The sequence below is a fragment of the Anopheles coustani genome, chromosome 3 (genome assembly GCF_943734705.1).
Source record: "Anopheles coustani chromosome 3, idAnoCousDA_361_x.2, whole genome shotgun sequence".
NCBI lineage: Eukaryota > Metazoa > Arthropoda > Insecta > Diptera > Culicidae > Anopheles > Anopheles coustani.
Genome location: NC_071288.1, coordinates 64,095,234 through 64,115,570, shown reverse-complemented (window position 1 = coordinate 64,115,570; position 20,337 = coordinate 64,095,234). Strand labels below are relative to the sequence as shown.

Sequence of the window (20,337 nt, the reverse complement as noted above, 5' to 3'; positions counted from 1 at the left end):
TTATGTTCATCCTCCTGATTTCACGAACAGTTCTAATGCAATACTTTATGTCGGATTATCATCAAACAAGAACTTGATCTTTTAAACAAAAAGTATGTCATTTGCACCAACAGCATAATTAATTTTGTATGAACTAGTATGTTTTTTTATTTAAACATTAGTTTCCACATAGCCAACGTTTGATATTTCTTTTTTTTTAAGGAATCCTAAAGATTAAAGTATTGAAACTGTTAATCGATTGTAAATGGGCCGTTATTACTTGATAAGAAATAGGGACAATAGAAAAGCGAAAGGATCGTTTGGAACCTACATTTCGTAGTAAATTGGCTGATAAATAAAAACCACTTAATTTGTGGCATAATAGTTTCTTTCGATTGACGGTGCCAACCATTTATAACAAATTTATCTATTTTTTATTTGTAATTGCGAAAATGCATCTTTTCAAAATAGAGAAATTTCTAACGAAAATGGAAACTTAAATTGCTTTATAATATTGTATATTTGATGGTTTACAAACAATTTGAAGTAGATACAAGAATCTGTTGAATAGTGGTGCAAATGGCGATATTGTTTCCCTTATCGTTTTCAATCCAACTTACAGTAACATTTGACATGCCTTTGTAGAGTTATTTTGTTGAATTAAAAATTCTTCGTTTCAACAGTGAGTCGGAAAAAATGCGCCGCTGGGAGGAGATTCGCATCCGTCAGCACCGTTTGATGACGGAGGTTGACCACTCGGCACCGGCGCACTTCGACCACATCATGCGTAGCGGATTCACCATGAACGACATCAAGGGTCTTCACCGGAACTACTCGGAGGACGCCGCCGAAGCGGACGATATGCTTCGCAACGGACCTCGCCGGCCTTCTCGTCACGCGCCGCGTGGTGGCCTCAGCCCACCCGGCATCGAGATCAACGGCGAAGCCACGAGTGACGGCGAGCTGAACGCGTACTCGGACAACGAACTCGAAGGAGCCGGTGACGATCGCAAGAAGCGTGGCCGCAGCCCGTTCCGCTTGTTCGGCAAGAAGCGCGACCAGAGCAAGGACAAGCTGAAGGACCGGCGCACCCCGGAGCCGGAACCACGCAAGAGCAACCTGAAGGTGGCCCAGCGAAGCCAGGCTATGCGTCTGTCGAACAGCGATCTGCGTTCGCAACCACCGATGACGCCGGAGCGCAAGGGAGGCATGGGCAGCCCGCAGGTGGAATCGTTCGGCAACGAAGTGTACGATGCCGACTGTTTGCGCCTCATCAACGAATACTTTTACGGCGTGCGCATCTTCCCCGGTCAGGACCCGACGCACGTGTACGTCGGCTGGGTAACGACACAATACCACGTCCACAGCAAGGAGTTCGGACAGAATAAGGTGCGCCACGCGGCGATCTACGTCGAAGACGAGACTGGCAAGACGGTTGAGATGTAAGTTATTTTAGTAAAATATAACGTTCCATGCTTCCATGCTTCCATCATTGCCATAACCTTTCTTGATATTTCGCTCCAGTGTAAACCGCCAGTCGTGCTACATGGTGCGTGCGGATGAACTGTTCAACGAAGTCACGCAGGACTCGTCTGGTAAGGGAGCCTCGCAGGGTATGTTCGTCGGATGCTTCGTCGACACGGCCACCGGTACGATCCGGTTCACGTGCGAGGGTAAGGAAACGTCGCACGTCTTCCTAATGGAGCCCGACACCAAGCTCTTCCCGGCCATCTTCGTCGAGGCCACCAGCAAGGAGATTCTGCAGATCGAGCTCGGTCGTACACCGACCACGTTGCCTCTGTCGGCCGCAGTTCTGCCAACGAGCGACAAGCACATCAACCCGCAGTTCCCACCGAGGCTGAAGGTACAATGTCTGAAGCCGCACCAGTGGGCCCGTGTGCCCAACACCGCCCTACAGGTGCACGCCCTCAAGCTCTCGGACATACGCGGTTGGTCGATGCTGTGCGAAGACCCGGTGTCCATGCTAGCCCTGCACATCCCGGAGGAGGATCGCTGCATCGACATCCTGGAGCTGATCGAGATCGATCGTCTGTTGCAGTTCCACGCGCACACACTCACCCTCTACTCGGCCCTTTGTTATCAGTCCAACTATCGGGCAGCGCATGCCCTGTGCTCGCACGTCGACCAGAAGCAACTACTGTACGCCATTCAGTCGGAGTACATGAGCGGTCCGCTGCGACTCGGTTTCTACGATCTGTTGATTTCTCTCCATCTCGAATCCCACGCCACGACAATGTAAGTGACGAACGTAGAACAACTAGAACAACAACAATCAGGGCTATTCCGAGATCCGTTTCGAAACGGTCTAGAATGCGAGCGCTCGTCTCGAATCGAGATTTTTTCGGTATTCTAACATTCGAATCGAGTCGACAAAGTCGACATAGCTGTTCGGCAGTTGTCAAAATCAAATGGGCAAAACAGATTTGGACGATGAATGTGGAAAAATCGTTTGTAATTACTGGGGTTTCGTGATAAAATCTATGTAAAATGATATTATCTTCCTTTTAATGGTACGCATGTATCAATCACCGTTCCAAAAGTAATAGTAACAAGCAAATCGAATTATCGAACATCACCAAAGGTTTATTCAAACCATTTGGCGGTAACCCTTTATACACTTTTGCATACACCTTGATAAATCTCGAATTCGAATTTGGTAATACCGAATATCGAATCTCGAACGTAAATCTCGAACGTTCGGATCTCGGAATAGCTCTGAATGTCTTACATTCCGTCCGTCTATTTCTTTTAATCCACTCAGGGAGGTTTGTAAGAATGAGTACATCATTCCGCTCGGGTCCGATTTGCGCGAGCTGTACACCGATCCGGAGATGTGTCACTCGCTGCGCTCACTGCAGACGCTCTCCGTGCGCCCGGAAATGAACATGACCGAGATTGCGTAAGTAGCTCTAACCTCCGTTCGGTGTGACGTACACTAACCCCCTTTCGATAACCCGTTACTAAAACCCCACAAGAAAAAAAAACCAACGAACCTCGACGAGCTTTCTGTATCGTTTCGAAGGACTCCCTGAATAGAAGGCACGCTTACTGCACCGCTATTCATGGACTTCTTGCACATCTACTTCTACTTATCTAACCATCCCTCTAACACATTTCGTACCGTCGATAGAATGATATTCGATCCGATCGGTAATTTATGAGTCTTGGCGGTAAGAATACTGCAACTTATTCCTTTTGAGAGTCAATTTTCTTTCTTATAAGTATGATCCTGTTTTTGTAGCTATTGATTAGAGTATTGTAGTTGTTAAATGTGTTGACGGTTTGTCCATTTCGAATCCATTAGAAACTATCGTTGAGACACAATAGTTGTAAATAACAATTTGTTAAAGCTGAACAAAATGTGCATAATCCAACGGAGTTTCCAAGAATGCCCTTCTACGTTACACGTCAATGTGTATATTGTATGTTTATATCGTATGAAATCGTATTGTCGCGATCATCCATCATTCTATCCGACCAGAAGTTTGACGTACCGTTCATCCACCTTTTCCGTTTGCCTTTTCCTCAAACATTTGCATGCCATTATTCTTCCTTCCCCAGACCCACACCCTCACAATCGAATATGCCGACACTAGTAGCACCAGATTCTTCCAGTGAACCCATACCGGCAATTGACTCGTTATATTCGCCAAGATTCCCACTGGAGGTGGTGAGAGAGTTCGTGATGAGCGCCCTCCAGGAGGCGGTGCTCATCAATCAGGTACACAATCGCGATCCGATCGGTGGATCAAACGAGAACCTCTTCCTGTAAGTATGGCGCCAACGATGACCGAGAAGACGACGGGTTTAGTGTTACCGACCACTTCATTCACTCTGTTTATAGGCCACTGATCAAGCTGATCGATCGTTTGCTGCTGGTTGGCGTTATCACCAACGAGGACGTCGAGAAGCTGCTGATCATGATCGATCCGGAAACTTGGGACCCATTGTTCGAGAAGGAGGGTAAAGACGAACACCGCAAGGGACTGCTGACGATGAAGATGGCGGAGGGTGCAAAGTTGCAAATGTGCTATCTGCTACACCATCTGTACGACGTACAGCTGCGCCATCGTGTGGAGAGTATAATCTCATTCGCACACAACTATGTTGGTGATCTGCAGCAGGATCAGCTACGCAGGTAGGGGCAGTTGCGGAAGAGGCGTCGATGTCGGCACCGAGTTGAGGGTAATTTAATTTTTCTCGCTTCTCCTTGTCCACCAGATACATTGAGATCAAGCAGTCGGATTTGCCAAGCGCAGTTGCGGCGAAGAAAACGCGCGAGTTCCGCTGTCCGCCGCGTGAGCAGATGAACGCCATCCTAGGCTTCAAGAACCTCGAAGAGGAGGATCTAGAGAATGCGTCCTGCGGCTCGGATCTGCGCAATCGGTTGATCGAGTTTCACGAGAGGCTCATGGGCAAGGTGTCGTTGAATGCCCTGCAGGAACCGGAAGAGCCGGAAGCCGACAAGGCCGAAGATGGACGCCCGGGAGCGCTCAAGAAGGTGTACAACTTCATAAACGCCGTTAAGGAGCTGGAGGAAGACCCGAAGGAACCGGTGGAGGAGGAAAAGAAAACGCCTGAAGAGGTGTTCCGCAAGGTGCTGATCAAGCAGATCGTGTCCTGGGCGGAGGAGTCGCAGATCGAGAACCCGAAGTTGGTCCGTGAGATGTTCAGTCTGCTCGTGCGTCAGTACGACACGATCGGAGAGCTTATCAAGGCGCTCAACAAAACTTACGTAATCAACGCCAAAACGAAGAGCGATGTGGCCAACATGTGGGTTGGACTGAGCCAGATACGTGCCCTGCTGCCGGTACAGATGAGCCAGGAGGAGGAAGAGTTGATGCGAAAGCGACTCTGGAAGCTGGTGAACAACCATACGTTCTTCCAGCACCCGGATCTGATTCGTATCCTGCGTGTGCACGAGAACGTCATGGCGGTCATGATGAATACGCTTGGGCGGCGTGCGCAGGCACAGAGCGACGCACCGGTGCAGACAGCCGAGGGCGAAGAGTCGGCACCGAAGGAGAAAGACACATCCCACCAGATGGTGGTAGCATGCTGTAGGTTCCTATGTTACTTCTGCCGTACTGGCCGCCAGAACCAGAAGGCTATGTTCGACCACTTTGACTTCCTGCTCGAAAACTCCAACATCCTTCTTTCACGCCCGAGCCTGCGGGGCTCGACCCCGCTGGACGTGGCGTACTCCAGCTTGATGGAGAACACCGAGCTAGCACTAGCGCTGCGCGAACACTATCTGGAGAAGATTGCCATCTACCTGTCGCGGTGCGGTCTGCAGAGTAACTCGGAACTGGTCGAACGGGGCTACCCCGATCTGGGCTGGGATCCGGTCGAGGGTGAACGCTACCTGGACTTCCTTCGTTTCTGCGTCTGGGTGAACGGGGAGAGTGTGGAGGAGAATGCCAACCTCGTCATCCGACTGCTTATCCGCCGCCCGGAGTGTCTCGGACCGGCGCTACGTGGTGAGGGTGAAGGCCTGCTGAAGGCCATCATGGAAGCGAACAAAATGTCCGAACGAATCTCCGAACGACGCAAGATGATGGACGAGACCGAGGGCACCATTGCCGGGCTTAACTTCACCCACCCCCTGCCGGAGGGTGATGACGATGAGGACTACATCGACACCGGTGCAGCCATCCTGTGCTTCTACTGTACGCTAGTTGATCTGTTGGGTCGCTGTGCGCCAGATGCGGCCGTTATCGAGCAAGGCAAGAACGAGTCGCTGCGTGCGCGTGCCATTTTGAGATCATTGGTTCCGCTGGAGGATCTGCAGGGTGTGCTGAGTCTGAAGTTTACCCTCACCAACCCGGCCATTGGTGAGGATAGGCCAAAGTCCGACATGCCGTCCGGTTTGGTGCCTGGCCACAAGCAGAGCATCGTCCTGTTCCTCGAGCGCGTGTATGGTATCGAAACGCAGGAGCTATTCTACCGTCTGCTGGAGGACGCTTTCCTGCCAGATTTGCGTGCTGCAACCATGCTTGACCGCAGTGACGGTTCCGAGAGTGACATGGCGTTGTCGATGAATCGTTACATCGGTAACTCTATCCTTCCGCTGCTGATCAAGCACAGTAAGTTCTACAATGAGGCTGAAAACTACGCCAGCCTGTTGGATGCCACGCTGCACACTGTGTACCGCATGTCGAAGAATCGCATGCTGACCAAGGGCCAGCGTGAAGCTGTATCAGATTTCCTTGTCGCACTAACATCCGCCATGCACCCGGCCATGTTGTTGAAGCTGCTGCGTAAACTGACCATCGATGTGTCGAAGCTGTCAGAGTATACCACTGTCGCACTGCGGCTACTGACGCTGCACTACGAGCGTTGCGCTAAGTACTACGGCACTACCGGTGGTGGCCAGGCGTCCCAGTTTGGCGCGTCCTCCGACGAGGAGAAGCGTCTCACGATGCTGCTGTTCTCGAACATTTTCGACTCGCTCAGCAACATGGACTACGATCCGGAACTGTTCGGTAAGGCACTTCCATGTCTTATTGCGATCGGTTGTGCCCTGCCGCCAGACTATAGTCTGTCCAAGAACTCAGACGACGACCTGTACGGTAAACCGACCGGCGGTGGCCCCGATCAGCCGCACTATAATCCGCAGCCGATCGACACGACCGCCGTTCAGTTGACCAACGATCTCAATCAGATCGTGCAGAAGTTCAGCGAACACTACCACGACGCCTGGGCTAGCCGCAAGCTGGAGAATGGATGGACCTACGGTGACCAGTGGTCCGATTCCAGCAAGACTCATCCTCGCCTGAAGCCGTACAACACTCTCAGTGAAAACGTAAGTATTACCCTTAACACTAGAACTACCGGATCTGGTATGTTCAATCGCTGTTTTTTTTTTGTGTTAAACATTTGTATATTTATATTTAAAGAAATGTTTAATCCTACGAAGTAGATGGTAAACATTTTCTTTTTGTACTACAGAAATCCTAGGATTTGAGCATCTCCTCTTACAGTTTCGTTTTCTTCAAGTAATACCTATTATTATATTTTATAAGAAGTAAGAATGGTCCCCAAGTAATTGTACCAGTTTCTTATAGATTGATTCTTAGTTCACGCTTCCGTGAAGGCCTCGAATAATGTTTGTAATGACAAAAATTGTGAAACTTTATTCGATATCGAGCTAGGAATTGTAAAATTAAATGTTTAAATTATTTTTTGATTTAAAAAAACATAACTTATCCTAAAACAACATCTAAGATACACCAGCTCTTGCATATTGTTCACAAAACAATCGCCAGCCATTTTAGTTCCGTTCAAATCCAGGCAGTTCTAGTGTTTTAGTACACGTACAAAGTTTGGTATAAAATTTAATTCAACGCGTTTTTGAACGTCGTTTGACGCAATCTACCATTGATCATATGTTTATCTTTGATACACATTTCTATTCTAAATTTAACCATACTCTAGGAACGTGAACGCTACCGTGAACCAGTTCGTGAGAGCTTGAAGGCTCTTCTTGCTCTGAACTGGAGAATTGAACACTCCGAAGGTGACGTCCCGCTATCCAACCGTGGATCGATGCGTCGCCAGTCGAAGCCGAATCTTGTAAGTCTTTTGATTTGGATCCGAACATTTCGATAGTTTTACAGTTTCGTTCTAGCTTTACCTCACAGTCTCACAGCTACATAATTTCTGGAAACCGAACCAAAAAGTGTCTAATTGAACCTTTGAAATCATCAATTTTGCACAGAAGCTTTGTGTTTTGGATACCCACGTTTTTCTTATCATCCCTTCTAAATCGTATTCTCTATTCACCGCTCAATATGTTGTTTTTGTTTTTCCATAATCAAAAATGGCGCTTTCCATCCCCCTACCTGAAATGCAACAACCACCATCACACTTCCACCAACGTCCTCAAAATGTGTTTTTGATGAATTCACCACCCCACAACGCTGCTACGGATTGAACGTTATGCAAACGCAACCGAACGCATTCGGTGGATCACGCCGCGTGTCCGTGCACTTGACATACCGTCGTGTATCTCTTCGTCTTCGTGTGCGCGTTCGCGTCTGCTTTACCATATTTCCCGTGTGCTGGTTTGCCACCTCCATATTGCCTCTCGCATCGCATCGGGATCCATTTTAAACACGTCCAGGAATTGCAGGGCGACACGGGTTCACCGTTCAACTACAACCCGCACCCAGTCGACATGACCAACCTGACGCTGAGCAGAGAAATGCAGAACATGGCCGAACGGTTGGCCGAGAACTCGCACGATATCTGGGCGAAGAAAAAGAACGAGGAGTTGAACCAGTGCGGTGGGGCCATCCACGCACAGCTCGTCCCGTACGATCTGCTGACCGACAAGGAGAAGCGTAAGGATCGCGAACGTTCGCAAGAGTTCCTTAAGTATCTGCAGTACCAGGGTCTTAAGCTGCACAAGTGAGTAGTACTCTTGGCGGCAAGGGATGGGATTACGGATCATGAAAAATATTCCCTTCTCTTTTTTCAGACCATCTCGTGGACAAACGGAAGAGCCGGGCATGAGTACGGCGGCCATTGAGCTTCGTTTCGCCTATTCGTTGCTTGAGAAGCTGATCTCGTACAGCGATCGTGCCACGATCAATATGAAGTTGCTGAAACCATCGACCACGTTCAGCCGTCGATCGTCGTTTAAGACCTGCTCGCGAGACATTAAGTTCTTCTCGAAGGTCGTCTTGCCGCTGATGGAGAAGTACTTCTCGTCAAACCGCAACTACTTTATCGCGATCGCAACCGCAACCAACAACGTCGGTGCGGCTTCGTTGAAGGAGAAGGAAATGGTTGCTAGTTTGTTCTGCAAACTGGCCAGTCTGCTTCGCCACCGGCTGACGGCATTTGGGGCGGATGTGCGCATTACCGTACGGTGCCTGCAGGTGCTGGTGAAGAGCATTGACGCTAAATCGCTGGTCAAGAACTGTCCCGAGTTCATCCGAACGTCGATGCTGACCTTCTTCAACAACACGGCTGATGATCTAGGCCAAACGATCGTCAACCTGACGGATGGCAAGTACGATCGACTGCGCGGAACGCATCTGAAGACATCAACCTCGCTAGCTTACGTCAACCAGGTGATTTTGCCCGTGCTGACGTCGCTATTCGATCATTTGGCCGCGTGCGACTATGGAAGCGACTTGCTGTGTAAGTATTTTGGGAAGGAGGATGCACTGACGATTTCCCTTCTAATACGGTCTCACTTTGGTTCCAGTGGACGAAATTCAGGTTGCGTCGTACAAGATCCTTTCGGCTTTGTACACTCTTGGCACCGATATGTCGCTGACTCGCGACCGTAAATACCTGAAGACGGAACTGGAGCGCCACAAGCCGGCCCTCGGATCCTGTCTCGGTGCATTCAGCTCCTGTTTCCCGGTGGCATTCCTCGAGCCGCACGCCAACAAGCACAATCCGTTCTCGCTACTGAACCGCATCGCCGACACGTCCCTCGAGGCGCAGGACATCATGACCAAGATGGAAAGCAGCATGCCGACGCTCGAGTCGATTCTGGCCGAGGTGGACCAGTTCGTCGAGTCGGAGAAGACGTACCAGGAGGCGCAGCACATTATCGATGTAATTCTGCCGCTGCTGTGTTCGTACCTACCGTTTTGGTGGAACCAGGGCCCGGACAATGTTAGCCCGCAGACCGGCAATCACGTCACGATGGTAACCGCTGAACACATGAACCACCTGCTGAAGAATGTGCTCAAGATGATCCGCAAGAACATTGCTAACGAGAACGCACCGTGGATGACGCGCATTGCCACCTACACGCAGCAGATCATCATCAACAGCTCCGAGGAGCTGCTCAAGGACGTCTTTCTGCCGTTGGCCGAGCGGGTCAAGAAGCGTTGCGACAGTATGTTCCACAAGGAGGAAAGCTTGCGTGGTTTCCTCAAGGTACGGCAAGCAGCTGCCAGTAAGGTCGCCGTTGTACGTGCTGTTCACTCTATGTTGGCCTTTTTTCTCTTCTTCCAGTCTTCCACCGATGATACCTCCCAGATTGAAGCACAAATCCAGGAGGACTGGCAACTGCTGGTCCGCGATATCTACTCGTTCTATCCGCTGCTGATCAAGTACGTCGACCTGCAGCGCAACCACTGGCTCAAGGATAACGTGTCCGAGGCGGAAGAGCTGTACAACTACGTGGCGGAGATCTTCAACGTGTGGTCCAAGAGCCAGTACTTCCTGAAGGAAGAGCAGAACTTCATCTCGGCCAACGAAATCGACAACATGGCACTGATCATGCCTACTGCCACCCGTCGCTCGGCAGCCATTTCTGGTGACGTTCCCGCCTCCGGTGGCAAGGTGAAGAAGAAGAAGCGTAGCCGCGACAAGAAGCGTGACAAGGACAAGGAAATTCAGTCCAGCTTGATGGTCGCCTGTTTGAAGCGTCTGCTGCCCGTTGGCCTGAATTTATTTGCCGGCAAGGAGCAGGAACTGGTTCAACACTGCAAGGATCGCTATTTGAAGGTAGCATGAGCGATTGAGTTGAGGTTTACAAAACCAGATTTGTAATCGTGTTTTGTTTTGGGTCCTGGATCCCACTCCTTTTTTACAGAAAATGCCCGAATACGAGGTGATCGAGTTTGCTCGCACGCAATTGACACTGCCGGACAAGCTCGACCCTGCCGACGAAATGTCCTGGCAGCATTATCTGTACTCGAAGCTCGGCAAGAAGGAGCAAATAGTCGCGGACTCGCTCGAAAAGTCTGACAAAAAGCCCGAAAACAAAATCGAAGACACGGTCGAGCGCATCGTCGCCATGGCCAAGGTTCTTTATGGACTGCACATGGTAAGTGTTCGGGTTACACGAAATACAATCCATACACACAAACAAACACACACGCACACACACACACACATACACGCCCTTGTCCTTTATCTTCCAATCTCTTCATGGCCTTCGATCAAGTCATCTCCCGTTCACAGTTACACCTCCGCATACAACGAACTTCCCGTATGTGTATAACACTCTCCGGACTTTTACTTCTAACCCACAACAAACATCGATTTTCATCCACCCAACTTTTAATGTATTCACCTCACACTCGTTCTCGTTCTTGACACACGAACAACAACCAGTCAATTTGTAAAACCTTACACACTCATCATTTTGTTATTTTGCTATTATGCTCCAGATCGACCATCCACAACAACAAAGCAAAAATGTTTACAGAAGTTGCGTCTCGATACAGAGAAAACGAGCGGTTATTGCCTGTTTCAGACAAGTTTCCTTACATTCACTGCCAAGGTTTTATGATTTTCTTATTCTTTTACTTTATCAACGGGGTTATGTATTTTTGTTTCATTGTCATCTGTATATATGTGTTTTTCCTTTTACATTACGATTTTTCTGTTCTTATTGGTTCTTTATCTTCTTGTTTTATTTATTTTTTTTATTGTTGTCTTCTGTTACAATCCCCTCCGTTTACTTACTTTTTCACTCCATTATTTCTGCTCATGTTTTTCGTTTGTCCACTTACGTTTTGGATTGATTTTTGTTGTGCGTTGTGCATCTTACCTCTATTTTTTTTACTTGTTATTTGTTTCTGTTACAAGTGTTTGATTTTTCTATCTTTCGTTCGTTTTTGTTACTGCCCAAATGACACCGTGGCTGTTTGCCGGGTTGGACTGTTTGATTTAATTTATTGTTACCCTTACTCTTTCTCTTTTTCACTCCGTCTACTTTCCACTTCTCGTTAGTATGGTTCTTTAAAATCAAATGAACTTGTATTACAAAAATACTGCAGAATTGAATAGAAGCACCACCAACAACAGCAACAATATCAACAAAAATTGAGTCCAATGTTCAAAAAGCATACGGGGTGCAGAGTTATCATGCACTTCAAATGATTTGATCGGCACGCAAACCCGAAACCAAACAAGAAAACTCAAATCCCTGCAGATTTTTATCCTGCCCCCATCGGATTCGACTAACCACTTGCCCTTGAAAAATTACGTAACAAAACCTGATTAAAATAGGACTGTAACAAATTCCTACAATTCCTGGTATAAACAATGATAAGCATGCAAATTAAAGCAAAATTTCCTGCCTTCGCCTTTAGCAAAAATCAATTTAAAACAAATTGGCACACCATTTTTCTACACGTTTGAAATCGGTCACCAAGCACATTATTACATACTACTCAGCGGTTAAACTGCTATTGGTATTAAATTCTCTGCTACATTCCTCTCCAACTTCTTCTACGATAGTTGTCCCCGCCAGATATTCTTTTTTTCCATCCTCTTGCGACGTAGCTCAATCTACGTGTGTCTCTTTTTCTATCTTAACTTTTTCCTCTGGGGTTAATGTTTTAACAAGCGAATATAAAAGCTACTCCTCACCTTCTAACTATGATTTCTGCCTTGAATAATTTTTATTTCTACAATCTCGTAAGGTTGAATTGATCAATGATCTATAATTGGTTCTTGAATTGGTTTGGTACAGAATTCAGCTTGTTTCTTCCATTACGAAAGATAAAACGGTTCACTTCACCCTGAACATGACAATGCCAGAGAATGTTAAATATGTCTAACATTCTAGAAAATAAATATGAATGGTGTGTTTTGTGACATTTCTTGCAGCACAACACAATTGAATAATAACTGACAGAAAAGTATTTTTACTAATGTGTTGCCAAAGTCGAAATGATCGAGTCAACAAAATAATTTAATCGCCGTCTTCAAGTCCGTTCTGTTTATTTTTGTATAATTTTCTTCAAAACTTTAAAATTCGCATTATCTTTATACGGAGAGCCGTTAGACGTTCAATTACATTTTATTAGTTGAAGATTACGTCTGAAACAACAACACCGTTTCAGGTTACAGTTATGACCATACCTATGTTGGTCCCGTAACACCGGACTTCGGCAAACCAGTCTGACATTGTAAACAACACCATGCAAAACTAGATCCATATAACAATAAACAAAAACAATAAATAAATCTCACATATCAAACCATATTGTATGACTAACATAAACCTCTTCCATCATTTGTATACCACTAACAATAACCAAACGGTCTGAGTAAAGAAAATTACTCTTCAGCAAAGCAGCACACCTCTCTGCACCATTATCCTGCCACCCACCCACCCACACTACTTTCACCACAAAACCTGTATATATGATAATGTTCGAACGGCGTTAAGCCAGATGAAAACCAATCTCGATACCCGAATAATCAAAAAAGAAACAACAACAGAGATGATAAAGAGAATAATCACTAACCGCATACTAACTACCAAACCTATATATAGGCATGCCGACCTATTGCGAAAGGTCTTAATTGGACACAAGTTTTATCACAAGCACGACGCAAAATGGCTGTTGCATGTCTAAGAGCAAAACCAATGTATAGATTGAGCAGGTGACTGAGTCTTCTTTTCTTACCTTTTACTATTGCTGTTCGTTATGTTTCAATATGTTTTTTCTTTTGTATCCTAGTTTACATTGTTGCTGTTGTTTGTTTTGTGCATTTTTACGCCCCTTTCTTTGTATTACTTTTTCTGTCCGCGTGAACTTTTTTCTCTCTGTTTTTGTTTGTTTTTTATCTTCCTTCTCATTGTTTCTCCTGCACTTGCACTCTATCTTTCCTATCATTATGTTATTCATTACCGGCGGTATTTGCACGGCAATTTGTTTTCGAAAGCTTCCTTGTCTCACAATGTAACCCAGTATTGAAACCACATTTATATCGCATCGTGGTCTGATAAGGAAGTTTGTGTGATTGATTTGAAAGTTGTTTAAAATTGAAGCTTTTTCTTTATTGTTTACCTTTAGTTTGTATTTTATTATTTATATATTTCTTTTTGTACATTTTACTTCTTTTTTTGTTGCCACTCGAGCATATTGGGATAGACAAGTAGTTTTTATTTTGGTTTTGGTCGATTTGACACTGATACACTTTCCATTGTTTACCTCTTTCGGTAAAATCGTCGTTCCAACTTTGCCCGCCAGACACCGCGCGTGCAATATCTTCGGTCGGAGCTACTCGGAACTGTGGCTAGAGGATGAGAATGTCGGGCAAGAGGTCATGATAGAGGATCTTACGGTAAGTGTGAAAAGCAAAACCGTACACCTCGCGGGCTTTAGAGACGGTAACGAGGTTTTGTTTTGCGTTGTATCTACTCCTTAGCAAACATTTGAAGATGCCGAGAAGAAAAAGAAGGACGAAGAAGAAGAGGAAGGCAAGCCGGATCCACTGACGCAGCTGGTAACGACGTTCTGCCGCGGAGCGATGACAGAGCGTAGCGGTGCATTGCAGGAAGATCCGCTGTACATGTCGTACGCCAACATTGTGGCTCGATCGTGCGGAGAAGAGGAAGAGGAAGGCGGAGATGAAGAGGAAGGTGCTGGAGAAGATGAAGGCGGCGCTAGCATTCATGTAAGTAACCCCGGACAACCGAGATCAGTTCTACAGTGGAAGAACGATCACTTTGACATTGCTAACCCGTTTTCGCCTCTAACATTTGACATGCTTCTAAAGACTATGCAAAAGCTAATGGTAGGTTGTCCGTTGAACTAACACACTCATCTCTATTGGTATCGGATATGTGTGCTTAAATCGTCCGTTTGTTTGCTTTCAGGAACAAGAAATGGAGAAGCAGAAACTCTTGTTCCACCAGGCCCGTTTGGCGAACCGTGGTGTGGCGGAGATGGTGCTGCTGCACATTTCCGCCTCGAAGGGTCTGCCCTCGGAGATGGTGATGCGTACGCTGGAGCTCGGTATCGCCGTGCTACGCGGCGGTAACATCGACATTCAGATGGGCATGCTGAACCATCTGAAGGAGAAGAAGGACGTCGGATTCTTCACCTCGATCGCGGGCCTGATGAACTCGTGCAGCGTGCTCGATCTGGACGCGTTCGAGCGAAACACCAAGGCCGAGGGTCTCGGTGTCGGCTCGGATGGTGCCGCCGGTGAGAAGAACATGCATGATGCCGAGTTCACCTGCGCGCTGTTCCGCTTTATTCAGCTGACCTGCGAGGGTCACAACTTGGACTGGCAGAATTATCTGCGTACGCAGGCCGGTAACACGACCACCGTCAACGTGGTCATCTGTACGGTCGATTACCTGCTGCGTCTGCAGGAGTCGATTATGGACTTCTACTGGCACTACTCCAGCAAGGAGCTGATCGATCCGGCCGGTAAGGCCAACTTCTTCAAGGCAATCGGTGTGGCCAGCCAGGTGTTCAACACCCTCACTGAGGTGATTCAGGGTCCGTGTACGCAGAATCAGCAGGCGCTCGCGCACTCGCGTCTGTGGGACGCGGTCGGTGGTTTCCTGTTCCTGTTCTCGCACATGCAGGACAAACTGTCGAAGCACTCGAGCCAGGTGGACCTGCTGAAGGAGCTGCTCAACTTGCAGAAGGACATGATCACCATGATGCTGTCCATGCTGGAGGGCAATGTCGTGAACGGCACCATCGGCAAGCAGATGGTGGACACGCTGGTCGAGTCGGCCTCGAACGTCGAGCTGATCCTGAAGTACTTCGATATGTTCCTGAAGCTAAAGGACCTAACGTCCACGCCGAGCTTCATGGAGATCGATGCGAACGGCGACGGCTGGATCATGCCGAAGGATTTCCGCGAAAAAATGGAACAGCAGAAGAGCTACACGCCGGAGGAGATCGACTTCCTGCTGGCGTGCTGCGAGACCAACCACGACGGCAAGATCGACTACATCGGCTTCGTCGACCGGTTCCACGAGCCGGCTAAGGAGATCGGCTTTAACCTGGCGGTGCTGCTGACGAACCTGTCCGAGCACATGCCGAACGAGCCGCGCCTGGCGCGCTTCCTAGAGACGGCCGGCTCGGTGCTGAACTACTTCGAATCGTTCCTCGGCCGCATCGAGATCATGGGCTCGTCCAAGCGCATCGAGCGCGTCTACTTCGAGATCAAGGAAGCGAACATCGAGCAGTGGGAGAAGCCGCAGATCAAGGAGTCGAAGCGTGCCTTCTTCTACTCGATCGTCACCGAGGGTGGCGATAAGGAGAAGCTGGAGGCGTTCGTGAACTTCTGCGAGGACGCCATCTTTGAGATGACGCACGCGTCCGGGTTGATGGCGAGCGACGACGACGGCGCAACCGTGCGCCGCGACCAAGCCTTTACGTACATCAGCGAGGAGGAAGAGGAGCGGGCCGCCCAGGACCCGATCAAGCGCACCATCCAGGCGATCAAGGATGGCCTCTCCTACTCGATGTACATGATCAGCCCGTCCAACATCAAGCACCAGATTACCGTACTGCAGTCGAAATCATTCCCCGAAATCATTGTCGGCTTCTTCAAGATGATATTCTACGCGTTCTACTACTCTGGCTTTGGCGTTTCGGTCGTGATCCGATACCTGGTGAACATCCTCATGTCACTGATGCGCGGACCAGCCCAGGAGGAGGAGGAACCCATCCCGGAGGCGGAACCGTCCCTACGGGCACTACCACCATTGCCCCTCGAGGAACCGCCAGGTACGGTGCAAGCGTTTGGATTGGATATCAGCAAGGAGGAGAACGGACAGTACCGCATGGCACCGCACGAGTCGCCCGCCCTAAGCCCCTCGTCGTCGATCGAGGAAACGGGTGAGAGCAGTCCGGAGGATGGCGCAAACGAGCTGACGGGCGAAGGTGTCGCGCCGGGTGAGCAGATGACTCTGGTCGATCTGCTCGGCGGTGAAGCGGCGAAGCGTGCCGCCCAGGAGCGCACCGAGGCGCAGAAGGCGCAGGAGGCAACGCTGGCAAGCATCGAGGCCGAATCGAAGAAGGCGTCGGCCGAAACGAAGGAACCCGCCGCCGTGCACCAGATCGACTTCTCCAAGTACACGAAAAAGTGCGTCAGCTACCTGGCGCGCAACTTCTACAACCTCAAGTACGTCGCGCTGGTGCTGGCCTTCTGCATCAACTTCATGCTGTTGTTCTACAAGGTGACGACGCTCGGCGACGATGAGGACGCGGAAGGGTCGGGCGAGGGCCTGATGGGACTTGGCTCCGGCATGGGATCTGGCCTTGGCATTTTGGAAACGGGATCGGGCGGCGGTGCTGATGGCGGCAGCGGCGACGGCGAAGGCGAAGAGGAGGATCCACTCGAGAAGGTGCATGTCGATGAGGACTTCTTCTACATGGAACACGTGTTGCGGGTGGCCGCCATACTGCACAGCTTGGTCTCGCTTGCCATGCTGATCGCCTACTACCACCTGAAGGTGCCGCTGGCTATCTTCAAGCGCGAGAAGGAAATTGCCCGCCGACTGGAGTTCGACGGACTGTTCATTGCCGAGCAGCCGGAGGACGACGACATCAAATCGCACTGGGACAAGCTGGTCATCTCGGCGAAGACGTTCCCGGTGAACTACTGGGACAAGTTCGTGAAGAAGAAGGTCCGCCAGAAGTACAGCGAGACGTACGATTTCGACTCGATCTCGAACCTGCTCGGCATGGAGAAGACGGCGTTCGCGGCGCAGGAGGCGAACGAGGGCGGCGGCTTCTTCCACTTCATCGCGAACATCGACTGGCGCTACCAGATCTGGAAGGCCGGTGTAACGATCACGGACAACTCGTTCCTCTACTCGCTCTGGTACTTCACCTTCTCGGTGATGGGCAACTTCAATCAGTTCTTCTTCGCCGCCCATCTTCTCGATGTGGCCGTCGGTTTCAAAACGCTCCGCACGATCCTGCAGTCGGTCACGCACAACGGCAAGCAGCTGGTGCTGACGGTGATGCTGCTCACGATCATCGTCTACATCTACACGGTCATTGCGTTCAACTTCTTCCGCAAGTTCTACATCCAGGAGGACGACGATGGCGAGGAGGGCGACCGGAAGTGCCACGACATGGCAACCTGCTTCGTGTTCCACCTGTACAAGGGTGTGCGGGCGGGCGGTGGCATCGGTGACGAAATCGGTGACCCCGACGGCGACGAGTACGAGGTGTACCGCATCCTGTTCGACATTACGTTCTTCTTCTTCGTCATCGTCATCCTGCTGGCCATCATCCAGGGTTTGATCATTGATGCGTTCGGTGAGCTTCGTGATCAGCTCGAGTCGGTCAAGGAGGACATGGAGTCTAACTGCTTCATCTGTGGAATAGGCAAGGACTACTTCGATAAGGTAAGTGCGCGGCGGCCCAACTTTGACGAACCTTACCGTCGCCAACTCGATCAACTCGACAACGACCTTCACTTCAATCGTTTCCCGCATCTTTCACTCTCCGTAGGTACCGCACGGGTTCGATACGCACGTGGCACAGGAGCACAACCTGGCCAACTACATGTTCTTCCTGATGCATTTAATCAACAAACCGGATACCGAGTACACCGGTCAAGAGACGTACGTGTGGAACATGTACCAGCAGCGCTGCTGGGACTTCTTCCCCGTCGGTGACTGCTTCAGAAAGCAGTACGAGGATGAGCTGGGCGGTGGAGGCAGCTAAGCCGCAGAACGGTCCCCCACCGCCAGTAGCAAAACCAGCGGAACAAAGGCAGAACACCCGCACACAGCCACAACATAAGCACACTAGAGTAACATAAAACCAAAGAAAACTGTCACTAACAAACGAACAATCATCTTAGCGGATAGCAAGAGTACAAACTGTCCTGTGCTCGAATGCATCTGAACTGGAGGGCAGAGAGAAGAAAGAGGCACATAACAACAGTTTCAGTACGGCGGAAAAAGTTTTCGAGTTTCCGTGCACGAGAGGATTGCCACTTCAGAATAAAAAAAAGTCAACTATCTACCTAAAGTTTTTGGCCGACTTTAAATAACGGCAAACTTCCTTTACTACGGTACATTGGCCATACGGTATATATTGGGCCCTACCGTAAAAGAATCAATCGACCAACAATCGAACGTTTTTCCCAACCTAGTCAACCCAAAACAAAAAGACCGTTAGCTAATGTTACACACAACTGTTGGATGATAAGTAAAGCTGCACCCGCTTGTTTAAATCTGCACTGCGCACACCAATCCGCTTCACACGTGGAAGTAAGAAGTAAAGAAGGGATTTTGTTTGGTCCCGAGCACACTGGACGAGGGAGCTATATTTTGCCCCCTATAAGAATCGACGAGAATTTAAGTAACCCCGAGTGCTCTTGCAATCAAAGTGGAATTTATCGTGCCGTTATGACGAAGGAGGTGATCAACAAACGCCCCATACGACTTTCGAACCATCGAGAACGACGACACTAAAACCCTTTGCTCTGGGTCAGTCAAGCTGACACCATTTTTCTATATTTCTACAAAAGTTTCTTTGCGTTTTCTTTCGTTTCGGTGTTACTGGCGAAAACGCAACTAGTAATGTACATTTACTATAGCAGCAAGGATCGTCTACTCATCACTTTGATCCCTTAGTTTGTTCTTTTCGTTTTTAGATGGAAACGCAACCTCTGCTGGGATGAATATTTCACCCGACCGCCTCAATTTATTACGCGATCCCCTCTCTAGAATAAGTGTATTTATTTTTCATTTTTGCATCCTTGATATGCTTGCGCCTGGGAAAGGTGGTGCGCTTCTGTTTAGAGCGCAGCCGATCTCGCACAACTGCTATGGTTTTTTTTAAATAGTTTTCCGTTCGCTGTTGTATGATCGTTGTTAATCTGTTAATTTATGCGAGTCATTGAACCTTGAGTGATTGTTATAGAAATAAAAATTCTATCAACTGAACAAGCTAAACCGAGAACAACAAATGAACATCAAAACACACTTTAGCAGTAGTTATCTTCATTTTAAATGAAAGAGACCTAGTTAAACTATGAGATTTTTTAAGTAAATAAAATTCAATCATTAAAACCTACGCACAAAATGTAGCACCTTAAAAGATAAAATTACGAAAGAAATATCCAAAAATCAATAATATAGCAGATTGACACGAGGTTTATTTGCTTCTGCCGCGGAAGAAGTCCTAGGTTTCTCATGCCTGTTGGAGAGGACTTGACTATCAACGTACCCAAAGGTAAAAAAAACTTACAAGCCCTTAAGGGGGGCAGGCATGAGCAAAGACGGCCGTTACGCTGAGAAGAAGAAAGCTTACCTTTACTTAATCTTCATATTTCTTTCCATCATTATGTAATAATTTACTATGAATAATCTTTTAATTTTCATTCTTACAATACTTTTATTACATATTCCAATACAATTTACTTTTTGGGTACTTCAATTCACACTGTTCATTACGGAACGATTATTAAAATCATTGACATCGGATTGTGTTAAGTTGTGACATTGAAACACGTGTACAATTCACATGAATGGATACCTTATCGCTAGCGAAGTTTTGTATGAAGCTTTTTTATCTAGTTACATGACACACGGCTATTTACTGTGGAGAGAAGCGAAGGCATCCAATGCAC

The 20,337-nt window shown here is 48.2% G+C and overlaps 1 protein-coding gene across 3 annotated transcripts in view; it reads left to right on the top strand.

The window, feature by feature from the left end:
• Positions 1 to 18,503, top strand: part of LOC131271944 (ryanodine receptor) — a 32,899-nt gene extending 14,396 nt beyond the window's left edge. For 2 of the 3 annotated variants that reach the window (XM_058273535.1, XM_058273536.1), the window contains exons 13-29: positions 663 to 1,421; positions 1,504 to 2,235; positions 2,762 to 2,899; positions 3,616 to 3,768; positions 3,845 to 4,138; positions 4,222 to 6,805; positions 7,438 to 7,570; positions 8,118 to 8,412; positions 8,483 to 9,150; positions 9,218 to 9,903; positions 9,982 to 10,476; positions 10,565 to 10,798; positions 11,145 to 11,257; positions 13,965 to 14,058; positions 14,143 to 14,391; positions 14,594 to 18,100; positions 18,207 to 18,503. In XM_058273535.1, coding sequence (XP_058129518.1) covers positions 663 to 1,421; positions 1,504 to 2,235; positions 2,762 to 2,899; positions 3,616 to 3,768; positions 3,845 to 4,138; positions 4,222 to 6,805; positions 7,438 to 7,570; positions 8,118 to 8,412; positions 8,483 to 9,150; positions 9,218 to 9,903; positions 9,982 to 10,476; positions 10,565 to 10,798; positions 11,145 to 11,257; positions 13,965 to 14,058; positions 14,143 to 14,391; positions 14,594 to 18,100; positions 18,207 to 18,422 — 11,350 coding nt within the window. In that variant the 3' untranslated portion in view covers positions 18,423 to 18,503. Of the gene's footprint in view, positions 1 to 662; positions 1,422 to 1,503; positions 2,236 to 2,761; positions 2,900 to 3,615; positions 3,769 to 3,844; positions 4,139 to 4,221; positions 6,806 to 7,437; positions 7,576 to 8,117; positions 8,413 to 8,482; positions 9,151 to 9,217; positions 9,904 to 9,981; positions 10,477 to 10,564; positions 10,799 to 11,144; positions 11,258 to 13,264; positions 13,375 to 13,964; positions 14,059 to 14,142; positions 14,392 to 14,493; positions 14,512 to 14,593; positions 18,101 to 18,206 lie in introns of all 3 variants that reach the window. The other variant, XM_058273534.1, reaches the window with a different exon arrangement.
• The last annotated feature ends 1,834 nt before the right edge of the window (positions 18,504 to 20,337 follow it).